The sequence below is a fragment of the Paroedura picta genome, chromosome 2 (assembly GCF_049243985.1).
Source record: "Paroedura picta isolate Pp20150507F chromosome 2, Ppicta_v3.0, whole genome shotgun sequence".
Lineage (NCBI taxonomy): Eukaryota > Metazoa > Chordata > Lepidosauria > Squamata > Gekkonidae > Paroedura > Paroedura picta.
In genome coordinates this window covers 20,144,440-20,156,629 of record NC_135370.1, presented here as the reverse complement: position 1 = coordinate 20,156,629, position 12,190 = coordinate 20,144,440, and the positions used below count along the sequence as shown (strand labels likewise).

General features: G+C 42.9%; 1 protein-coding gene across 2 annotated transcripts; it reads right to left on the bottom strand.

Annotated features, from left to right (window-relative positions):
* Window positions 1-231: 231 nt before the first annotated feature.
* LOC143829075 (nucleoporin NUP35-like) lies at window positions 232-11,827 on the bottom strand. Of its 2 annotated transcripts, none has more exons than XM_077319376.1 (7): window positions 11,708-11,827; window positions 8,268-8,328; window positions 7,071-7,206; window positions 4,121-4,190; window positions 3,913-4,041; window positions 1,527-1,691; window positions 232-819 (listed from the first exon to the last, which is right to left on the bottom strand). In XM_077319376.1, the coding sequence occupies exons 2-7, from the start codon at window positions 8,287-8,289 to the stop codon at window positions 742-744; spliced, it is 600 nt and encodes a 199-aa protein (XP_077175491.1). In that variant the 5' UTR covers window positions 8,290-8,328; window positions 11,708-11,827; the 3' UTR covers window positions 232-741. The 2 variants fall into 2 exon arrangements, with proteins under 2 accessions (XP_077175491.1, XP_077175490.1); XM_077319375.1 differs by having other exon boundaries at window positions 7,071-7,212; window positions 11,708-11,826.
* Window positions 11,828-12,190: the final 363 nt, after the last annotated feature.

Sequence of the window (12,190 nt, the reverse complement as noted above, 5' to 3'; positions counted from 1 at the left end):
AAGCATGGTGCTGGCATGGGCTCATGGGAATTGCAGTCCATGGACATTTGGAGAGCCAACGTTTGGCCGCCCCTGCTTTAGAACTTTCCCAAAGAAGCTCAATTCCATGGTTTTTGCAATAATGAACTATGAAAGGTAGTTCTGTCCCAAATTCAAGGGTTTCCAGGTAACAGTGGTATTTGCACAGAGCCAGTGTGTATTGAATTGAATCACACAAACCAGTCGTACATATCTGTAGCACCACAATTTTTATTAAGAAAGATCTTTAAAAACTTTTGGGACACCTGATGGTTTAGAATAAACACTGATCGACGTAGGAAAGAGCAGTCGAACTAAAATATTTGGTTTAAAATTGTTAAAGCCTACTTATGCCTCTTTACACAATGACCAATATTGACTTTAAGGCTGTAGCAAAGGATACCATATTTTTGGAAGAAGACCATCATGCCATCAGGCAATTATAAAGGATGCTACAAGGTTTGGAAAGCAAGACTGATATGAAAAGTCAGTGTTCGCTTGAGTCATGCGATCGCTGTCCAAGACAGACTGTCAAAACACGAACCGCAATGGTTGAACAGCTTCAAAGGGGTGTACATTCAGCTGCTCTTTAAAGTGCAAAACACATGTGTGTCAAGTTCCTTTTTCAAAGGCAGGACATCTGAAATGCTCCTGTGAACAGTTTATACAACTAATCAGGGGTCCTGTAATACCCTCCAGCAAAGCTGACTCTGGCGTCTCTTCCTACCAGCCAAACATGTACTCCATAGCTTTGGACACAATGCTTTCGTCTTTCCGAGGAGTCAGTCTGTCAGAAACCACCTAGAAAAGAGAGTCAGACGCAGGGTAAGCAAGAGATAATATTTGCCTCGCTAGCTGTTTACTGTTCTTTTCAACAATGCAGCTTGGGTCCTACCAAATAAGCAGCCTGGGTCCTACCTACCTACGGGACCACTTATCTCCTTATGCCCCCCCCCCCCCCGCCAGGGTGCTTTGCTCTGCGGGTATGAATCTGCTGATGGTCCTGGGGCTCCGGGAAGTGCAACTGGCCTTGATGAGCTCCCTGAAGAACTGTGGGCCCTGTCAGAAATCCCTGGGTTCCACAGGGCCTGCAAGATGGAGCTCTTCCACCAGGCGCTTGGTTGAGGCTCAGTGCAATGAATAAATCTGGTATCTACCCCCGGCCCTGGTCTTAGGCCACGGTATTAGGCCGGCCAAAATCTACCGTTCGTTTCTACCTGTTTCTCTTTTTTCCTTTCATTCCCAGTTTTCTGGCCTATACTGGCTACACCTGCAGCAGAGGAATTCCTACCGCCATCTTAACTTTATTAGGTTTGGGGGGGGCTTATTGTTTCATTGCGATAATGTTAAGATGTTTTAAATGCTTTATTGTCTTATGCCGTGAACCTGCTTTTGCTGGGAGCGGCGGTATCCAAATGTAATTACAAATAAAATAAATAAATGCCCAGAATCCTGTCATCCAATGCTAAGGTGACCAGGACAGTTTCCTCACTTCTCTTCCTACATACCTGATAGTCGCTAGTTGAAGCTTTATAGGCTGTAGCAAGAGGCCTCATTGTAGAAATCCTTTGAGCACTCGAAGGCTGCACGGGGGTACCTAGCGTTTTCATTGGGGGCGTGAAGGAGGAAGAAGGGGAGGATGCAGAACTTCTCTCTGTATTTTCCATCACGCTCTGCAAGCAGAAATGGAAGATTCCAATGTTAAAAACTGTATCCTAGTTCTTGAATCATCTTTTCCAGAGCTCAACGAGATCGTATTTCACATTTCATAGTCTGGAGAGGTTCTCTCATCTCAGCAAAGGAAGAAGGCACAAAGGTCTTCGCTCCTAGCTGCTGATTACTGGAACATCTTAGCCAATGATTCAAGACTACATGAAGTTAGCAGGCGAGATGGCCAGGCGACATCACATATGTCAGACAAGTAGCCAGCTAACTATACCCATAGCTGAGAAAAAAGGGGATGTGATAATATTAATAGGCTTTTAAATGTTTGTTCAGCTATTAGCTATTATATCTCTGCGTTTTAGGGCAAATAATTAATACTTTTTTGTAAAAATATACAGTTTCAATGAAAAACCTGCCATGGTGCATAACATAAGGTACACAATTTATTTCAACCAAAAACAAAAACAATTGGGGCATGTAAAGTAGACTGTTCTTTGGTTTATATTCAATCAAAAAAAGGACTCTCACCTATTTGATCATTTTGACATGCAATTAAATACAGTACCAAGCTCCTCTGGCCCCATTAACCCTACATTGTTATTCCCACCTATGCCTTGTTACCTGAATTAGTCATAATGTTTTTCTTATTACCGTATGTGACCATTTATATATATATATTATTAGATTTCTATACCGCCACCTCTCGAAAGACTCGTGGCGGTGTACAAGCAAACCATAAAACCCCATAAAGCCTGACAATCCCCCAATGACCAGTAACACCAAATTTTCACTTTAATGGATACACCTTAGAGCATCAAAACAGAAAGGAATTTATTTTGAAATGGCCACCTAGATCCATGCAATGGTGACATCAAGACTAGACTACTGTCTTGATCTCCCGTCAAAATCAATTTGGACACGCCAGTTGCTGCAGAATGCATCAGCTAGACCCTCATATCTGTGAGACACCTCCCCCCCCCCCCAATGTTCCACATCAGCTTTACACATCTGAGCAGGGCCTTCTACAGGTGCCAACCTGAAAATGCACTAAATCAACAATTGCCCATACATGTGCCTTCTCTGTTGCACCTTGTAGATTGGTCTGCCCAGGGAGGTCAGGAAGACTCCCACTGTTCTGGCTTTCCACAAACTGAGCCAAACTAAATTATGCAGCAGGGCTTTTCTAAGTAGATAAAGAGCACAGGCTATACAAAATCATTCACCCCCTCAGTTTGGTGTAGTGGTTAGGAGTGCGGACTTCGAATCTGGAGACCTGGGTTGGATTCCCCGCTCCTCCTCCACATGCAGCCAGCTGGGTGACCCTGGGCTCACCAAGTACTGATAAATCTGCTCTGTTTGAGCAGTAATATGAGGGCTCTCTCAGCCCCACCTCCCTTACAGGGTGTCTGTTGTGGGGAGAGGAAAGAGAAGGCGACAGTAAGCTGCTGTGAGACTCCTTCGGATAGAGAAAAGCGGCATATAAGAACCAACTCTTCTTCTAAAGTTAACTGTATACACTACTAGGTTTTATTTATTTATGGTTTTATTTATTTTATTTATTTATGTTTAGGCTTATATACCACATACTCTCAGTAAAAAACTGGCTGGCAGTGGTTTACAGAAAAAAGAAAGATGTCACATAGTAACCAATAAAACATATGGTAAAAACCCCTTAAATACACCCCAATCACAGAAGAGGGCAGTGTCTAACTGGTTATAATAGAACCCATCTAGCGCCTCGGGCATCAAACTTGGTGTAGATTATTAAAATGGCTGGTATTTAAATTTAGTGTATATATGTATGTACGCGTGTATGCGTGTGTGTGTGTGTGTATAAACCTTTATTGGCATAACAATAAGAGGCAAGTATGGCGGAAGGGAGGGACTAGGCATGGGGGTGGTAGCTGCATTTGGTTTTAATTTTGGATATTAAGGTTGTTATGTTTAATACTGTATTTTATATCTGTTGTTAGTTGTCACAAGATGGCTGGACCAGGAGCGGTGGCCTATAAATCTAATCTAATAAATAAATAAAATATGCTAACAATTTGTGTTGCTTCCATCTTGTTTTTTTTTTTAATTCTTAATTTCTTCTGGTTGATTCTGCAACTGAGATCCTATTTCATTGTCTAATGAATGTCCCATCCTATCGATTGTACTGACTCTGTGCAATCCACTTTTGAGTCCCAGTAAAAAAGACAAGAAATAACAAAAAATAAATAAACTCACTTTATCGATACAAGGTTTTACCCCGATCATGATAGATTCACCAAAAATTCTTCCGTCTTTGCTCAAGGCTTTCCGAGCCTGCAATTTCGACTGGTAATGGATATGCATCCAGTTCCCTGTGTTGGACATCTGTACAAAACAAGGAGAAATGGTCATCAGGAGCCAAAACGAAGAGGCGATTTTTAAAAAGCCACAACTTTCGACTTACCACATGCTTCAATATGTTTCCATACTGTGCAAACTGTAGCAGAATATAGGAAGCGGATCCTTGAGGAAATCTGAAACAGTCACAGGAAAAACCTCACGTTACTCATTAAGTATCAAAAATAAAATTTTAAACCTTCAATAGAAAATCTAACTAGGCCCTTGGCAACGTTTGCAGAAATACTACTGCAAATCCTGGCCAATCTTCAGATGCCGTCCCAACTACTACGAAGATCAGTCTTGTCATCGATCTAATAGCCTTACGTTTTAGCCTCAGCATTACAAGATTAATAGCTATCTCAACCAAAGAATCATGGGGAGGTGTTCAGAGCCAAACATAATATACAGCCCCACATACACAAGTGCCTGTGGAATGCCCTCTCCCTTGAGACTCTCCTGGTACCTACTTCACTTTCATTTAGGCACAAGTCTAAAATACATCTTTTTACCAAGGCTTTTCATTGGGAATCTGGTTTTGTTTTTCTGGATAGTTTTTTTGTGCTACTCATGTCAAATGGCTCGTGTTTTAATATTCTAAGCTACCTCGAGCAGGAAGCTGAAATATAAGCATTTCTGTACTGCTCAGTGCCAGATGCACTTCAAGAAGGACGTAGATAAAATTGAAAGGGTACAGAGGAGAGCGACGAAGATGATCTGGGGCCAAGGGACCAAGCCCTATGAAGATAGGTTGAGGGACTTGGGAATGTTCAGCCTGGAGAAAAGGAGGTTGAGAGGGGACATGATAGTCCTCTTTAAGTATTTGAAAGGTTGTCACTTGGAGGAGGGCAGGATGCTGTTTCTGTTGGCTGCAGAGGAGAGGACACGCAGTAATGGGTTTAAACTTCAAGTACAACGATATAGGCTAGATATCGGGACAAAATTTTTCAGTCAGAGTAGTTCAGCAGTGGAATAGGCTGCCTAAGGAGGTGGTGAGCTCCCCCTCACTGGCAGTCTTCAAGCAAAGGTTGGATACACACTTTTCTTGGATGCTTTAGGATGCTTAGGGCTGATCCTGCGTTGAGCAGGGGGTTGGACTAGATGGCCTGTATGACCCCTTCCAACTCTATGATTCTATGATTCTATGCATTTCCAAGCAGGGTTCAATGTTTACTCAGATAGTTCTTTGTTTTAATATCAATGTTTAAGCCGGGGTGGCCAAACTGTGACTCTCCAGATGTCCATGGACTACAATTGCCATGAACCTGCTACCAGCATGGTGCTGGCAGGGGCTCATGGTAATTGCAGTCCTTGGACATCTGGAGAGCCAAAGTTTAGCCACCCTCGGTTTAAGTGATGCTGCTTTTTCCAACTTTGGAAAAGGTAAGAGTTTCCGCCATGGTTGCTGTCTTCCTCGAGGGCTTTAAGCATCATTTGATGCAACCAACTTACTCTTAATGCTCCTTACTTAAATTGTCAACAAACAAAAATCACTGCCTATCGGGTAGAATAAAATAGCATACTTAGATTGGCTAGCAAGGGTGACCTTATAAGGTGCATAAGAGGAAACAACTTCTTTTTTAGCAGAATGTGACTCATATACAAACAACTAGTAATTATACCAGAAGAAAAATTCTCAATTACTGCCATGGAAGTTCAGAAAACTAAATTCTCACATCTCAGTAAACAGGTTTTAAACAAAGAAATGGAAGTTTTACAAAGGAGGGGGCTAAGCTTCAGAAGGAAGTTTTGAAACATGATCGTATTTGTGTGTGTTAAGCACTGTCAAGTCACTTCTGACTTACGGCGACCCTATGCATTTCACGATCTCCAGAATGTCTTGTTAAAAGCCTTGCTTGTGTCTTGCAAATTGAGGTCTGTGGCTTCTTCGACTTTTATGTCGTTTTCTACCCCCTTCACCTTTTCCCAGCATTATTGTCTTTTCCATTAAGTCTTGTCTTCTCGTAATGTGGCCAAACTATGTTAGCTTCATTTTGGTCATTTTACCTTCTAGGGAGAGTTCGTGCTTGATTTGATCTAGAACCCACTTATTTGTCTTTTGGGAAGTCCACAGGATCCATAAAACTCTCTTTCAACACAATTAAAATGAAATAATTTTCTTCATTGCCCAACTTCCACACACATTCATAGTAATGGGGAGTACTATAGCATGAATTATCTTGATCTTGGTTGCCAGCAACACATCCTCACACTGTAGAATGTTTTCTAGCTCCTTCACGGCTGCCCTTCCCAGTCTCGATCTCCTGGTTTCTTGGTTGCAATCTCCCTTTCGGTTGATGATGGAGCTAAGGAATAGAAAACCTGAACCATTTCAATTTCTTCATCATCAAACTTAAAGCTGTGCAACTCCCCAATGTCCATTACTTTTGGCTTCCTTGATGTTCAGCAATCCTGTTTTGGCACTTTCTGTTCCAACCTTCATCAGTAGTCATTACAAGTCTTCCCTGTTTTTTGCCAGTAAAGTGGTGTCATCTGCTCCTCTCAAGTTGTTAACGTTCCTTATAATTTTAATTCCCCCTTCATCTAAATCTAATTCAGCTCTCCTTATGATACATTCTGCAGGTAGATTGAACAGACAGGGATATAAACTACAGCCTTGTCCGAAAACTTCACCAACCAGAAAACATTCTGTTTCCCCATATTTTATCTTAACAGTAGCCTCTCATCCAAAGTATAAGCTCTGTGTCATAACAATTGTGACACACCCAATTCTTTTAAAACCATCCTCAGCTTTAACTTCCTTTACCATACTTAGGACATTAAAGAAAGCAACATACAAAATAATTGTGTACCAAATGTATAGCTTAAGCATAATGTCGGCTGGGTTACAATGTCCTGACTAACGTCCCCCCCACATTTCCACACTTGTATTCTGCTTCTTTGTGCAGCATTTCCCACATGTACTAAAAAGTTAATTAAAGACTGTACACATATTCATAGTGGCACCTCAGCCACCAGTATCATGCAGAATTGTTTAGGCCATGTCCAGCACTTACCCAAACACAGTTACCCAGGTGTCATCCAGATGATCCTCTGATGTTAAGGCATCCCCTTGGGTGTAGAATGGATCTAGTTGAGCTGGAGACATTGTCGTCTTCCTGGGTTGTGCAAGACTTGCTGGATTGAACACACCTGAAACTGTCAAGTTTTAAGGTGAACCTTTCCAAGTGACAGCAGCCAGTCTGGCAGGAAAGATAAAGCTGGCACCACTGCAGGAACACTGAAGCCTATGCAAGAATGTTGGACGTAATACAGCCAAACATTTCTAAGCATCTGAGAAGTTTTGGAACAGAAGGGCTGGGGACAATACACTGTCCCGAGGCCAGTAGCCAGTAAAGGCTACACAAATAATGCAAGGAAAATAAATTAACACAACACGAGAATTTTAAATCAAGAGTCCTCAGGCTTATACAACAAAAGATTTAACATCTGAGAGGGGATCTGATAACTATCTTCAAGTATTTAAAAGGCTGCCATAGGATGGAGCAGAGTTGTTCTCTCTTGCCCTAGAGGGACGGACCAGAACCAATGGGATGAAATTAGTTTAAAAGAAATTCCGTCTAAACATCAGGAAGAAGTTCCTGACAGCTAGAGCGGTTTCTCAGTGGAGCAACCTTCCTCGGGAAATGGTGGGTTCACCATCTTTGGAAATTTTTTAAAAGACGGATAGCCATCTGACGGAGAGGCTGATCCTGTGAAGGCTCAAGGGGGTGGCAGGTTACAGTAGATGAGTGATAGGGATGTGAGTGTGCTGCATAGTGCAGGGGGTTGGACTTGATGACCCATGAGGTCCTTCCAACTCTATGATTCTATGATCATTAATTTTCAATAATGTTCTGCTACTTATTTTCTGCCTGCTTCAGACTAAAAAGCACAATCAGGAATCAATAAGGCATTGTTGTGCAGAGATGCCCTCTTTGTATATTTAATGACAGCACAAATTCCTGTTTGTGCTTTTCTGCTTTCATATTGAGGAATCTATGGTTCTTATATTTGCTTCAGGCTAAAGCCTTCTAACAGTTCTATCCTAAGAAGGGAACATATTTCTGAGTAAACCAGTGCATAGTTGTGCAGTGAGCTGGGCCTACAACAACCTTTTAGCCAGGTCCAGTTATACTTTACTAGATGCAGTGATTTGCCCAGCTTGGCATATACAATGAATGAAGCAGAGAATTTTTGATGAGGTATCCTACCTGTGCCAGGGGTTGCTGGCATAGATCCAGCTGCTGGACTCTGTGTTACTGAGAAGCTGGTCTGTGTAAAAAGACAGAAGGTGCCATTCAAATTCCTTTTCCAACTCAGGAAAGATACCATATTTGCCAGCGTATAAGACGACTGGGTGTATAAGATGACCCCCCAACATTTCCACTCAAAATATAGAGTTTGTTATATACCTGGCCCGCCCCTGCATCTCCCTGTGACCGGCACTAGAGCACATGCGCGAGCTCTGGGTAGACAAGGAGAGGTCCAGAGCGCCGCTGCTTCCCGCAGAGCAGAACGGGCCGGTCATGCCGAAAAGGCTGGCACCCGTCTCACTGCTGATGCTCGCCGCAGCCACGCTGATGACCCGCCGCAATACTGGATGGAATGTAGAATGAGGTGGGCAGGCATCGGGAGGCCATTATGGGCAGCTATGTCTATCGAGAAAGGCTGATCTAAATAACAACAACAACCCAGAAGATATAGAAAAGCAACTATGGGGCACTTGCTTGCATTGCCCCAAAGGTACATTCTGACACATCCAGAGAGCCAGTTTGGTGTAGTGGTTAGGAGTGCGGACTTCTAATCTGGCATGCCGGGTTCGATTCCGCTCTCCCCCACATGCAACCAGCTGGGTGATCTTGGGCTCGCCACGGCACTGATAAAACTGTTCTGACCGAGCAGTAATATCAGGGCTCTCTCAGCCTCACCCACCCCACAGGGTGTCTGTTGTGGGAAGAGGAATGGAAAGGCGAATGTAAGCCGCTTTGAGCCTCCTTCGAGTAGGGAAAAGCGGCATATAAGAACCAACTCTTCTTCTTCTTCTACCCAGTTGGCATCTGCAGTCTTTTTTGGCAGCCACACAGACACAGCTGAAGCTCTGTTCTTCTGCAATATTGCAGTAATCAAGCCTCTATTGTGATAGTCGAGCCTTACTTTTCCTCTGAGGGCAAAATAAGAGGAATGCAAACCAACCAACACACTCGATCAAGAACCCAGGAACTAATGAACTCTCCTGGCCATTCATATCTTCTTTTAAAACTATCTGCAGTAGTACTATGTAATGGATTCTGAGTTGGGACCATCTTTAACTTTGTTAATTGTCCTGAACTGGTTGGAAAGCTGGGATAAAGATGTGAAATATCCAGTCCAGTTTTAATAGGACTGAAACATTAAAGCACTTTATGAAGTATTATGTATTATATTAAAGTACATTTTTATTCCATCCTTTGTCCAAGGAGCTCAGGGCAGTACAGATAGTTTCTCCCTTTGCCCAGGTGAGCTTGAAAACCTTAGGAAAACATTTATCCTTCCACAATTATCAGCATATAACTTAGTTTCACAGCAAGTATTCATTCTAAGTTCACAGCAAGAGCCTGATTTCAAGCCAGACTATCTGAGCAGAGAAGAAACAGCTGAGCTGATCAGCAGGCAGCAGAAACCTACCCCAAGAAAGGCCTATATTTAGATTCGGAGATTTTTTGACATTTTCATTTATATGCGAAGAAGCAATGTTACAGGACCACGTGATGCCTTTTAAAGTCATCGGGCTCAAAATACAGATAAGGCTGAATATCTTTAACCCATTTCGATATTTTTATACTCTTTCTTTTCTTCAGCCTTCAGAGCTCAGCTTTGAAAAAGCTACCTAAAAGAATATTTAAGTAGAGTTGCCATTTACTGTATTATTTTGTTTTTAAAGACGTTACAAGCACTGTTAGAAACTCTGTACAATCTACATGCAAGTCTACTCTGTCTAGGGACAAATAATTATAAGGAATGTTTACCTTGCTTGGCTGCCACAATGGCACTAAGGGAAGTAACTAAATTAAAACAACTGCAGTAAACCACAAAGTAAATTAAGGATTACAAATGAATAAATATGAAATGATGAGTGTAAACAAACTATGAACAGCATCATCATCAAATGAATCAACAAGGCGTTAAAAGAACAATAAAAAACATAATGGGGGGGGGGGAAGGAACAAGCCAATAATTATTCCACTTTTTTGGCATCTCATTATTTGGCTAGATTTCAACTTATCTTGGGTCCACAGAAAGAACCTTCTGAAGGACCATTTAGGCACTGGGCACTTCACTGCCCCAGCTCCCATGCAGGAGCACAAATCGGGAGCAGATGAGGTGCACTGGGCCAAATGCTCCCCCATATGGGTGCAGGAAGAGATGGGGCAACCTGCCATGACTAAAACTCCAGCCTGCAGCCCAGCACAAAACCTCCAGTGCGTAAACGGTCAAGGCGAGGCAGAGGCAAAGAAGGGAGAAGATATGGTTACTTCCCCCTCCTTTCTGCCCCACTTCAGACCCCAATTTATAACCCTGCAGGAGCCCCTCACCAAACTACAACACAGCATTTCAGACAACCAAGTGGGCTGCAGCAAGAATAGAGTTGGAGAAATCCTTTTGTGATCCCATGTGCTAGAGGTCTCACTAGCCCTTCAGCAGCAACTATGGCTGCTACAAGAAGTAAAGGTTAAGGTATCTCCTGTGCAAGCACTGGGTCATTTCTGACCCTTGGGGTGACGCCCTCTAGCGTTAGTGCAGGCTGAAAATGTCTGAGTTCATGAGAGAAGGGCTTATCTAAAGTGGAAAAGGCAGAAGCAGCATTTTCTCCTTATCCTTTTGCTTAAGAGTGTTAGATGTGACAGATCATACCAGATGAGTGCCTCCTAAGTAGATCTATTATTTATTATTATTTAATTTGTTACCCGCCACCCACAAGCAGGCTCGTGGCGGGTTACAGGTAACCAGTTAAAACTCCCATTAAAAAGGACAAGAAAAGACTGATACAATAAACCAATGACCCAACAACATGGCGGAGAAAGCCCCCCTATCGCCAACCTCCAGAGGGAGGAGACAGGAGAGATAACCAAAGTTGCAGCTTGACACCGGGGGGGGGGGGGTGGCATCAATCTATATCCCTATATTATATATACACAAGAAAATATTTTTAAAGGTATCCCATTAGACAAGGCTCCTGTCTGAAATGCTAAAGAGCTATTATCAGACTTATATCAGCCTCGCTCCTGGGCATTTTGTGGTTGCCTTCGCCTGCCACGGCAGCTGTTTGATGGTTGGGCCTTCCACTCTTTGTCAGAATTACAAATGTGCATGCAGGCCCAAAAATAGCTGGGGACCCATGAATTAGAAAAACGTAAAGCAAAGGAATGCTGAACAACAGCATGCTTAAAATAAAATGGTTTTCATGGTTTCCTTAACCAGTCTTACAAGTGATACCATTTTAAACTGTTCTGCTAACACAGACATAGTGAGTACTGTTTCTAGAATCTATAGTTTTCTTGAAAGCATACACATCTAGTGACAGTTGAAGATTTACCAGCAAATCTAAACAAAGGCGTTCATTACTAGCTGCATATTTCAGTGGAACTTTTCAACTTGTTCTATGGTCACTTACAGGCCTTCTTGAAGTTAAGGGTGTGGATCCAAGACCTGGGCTAGCTACTTCATCATATATACTTCTAACTGGCGGAGCACCCCCTTTATCTTTGTGCGTTGGAACTACTGGCTCAGCGCGGGATCAGCCCAAAGCATCCTAAAGCATAATGAATTGGGGATTTTAAAGGTAGTGTGGTTTTACTGTGTTATTATAAACACCCAAAAGCCTAAGAGAGCGGTGGTATATAAATCAAAGAATAAATAAATAAACAGCATGTTAGGATATTCCTGGATTTGGGGGCAGAGGAGCGGGAAGGGTGGTATTTTGGGGAGGGGGAGACCGGACGAAGCTGCCTGGGGCCGAGCCAGACCCTCGGCTCTTCCAGGGGGTCTTGTCTCCTCAGACTGGCCGCCGCTCTCTGGGTTCTCAGTCAGGGGTCTTTCCCACCCCCACGGCCAGATCCTGCTCCCTGCCCCTGCTGTGCCCATGCCCCTCACTGGC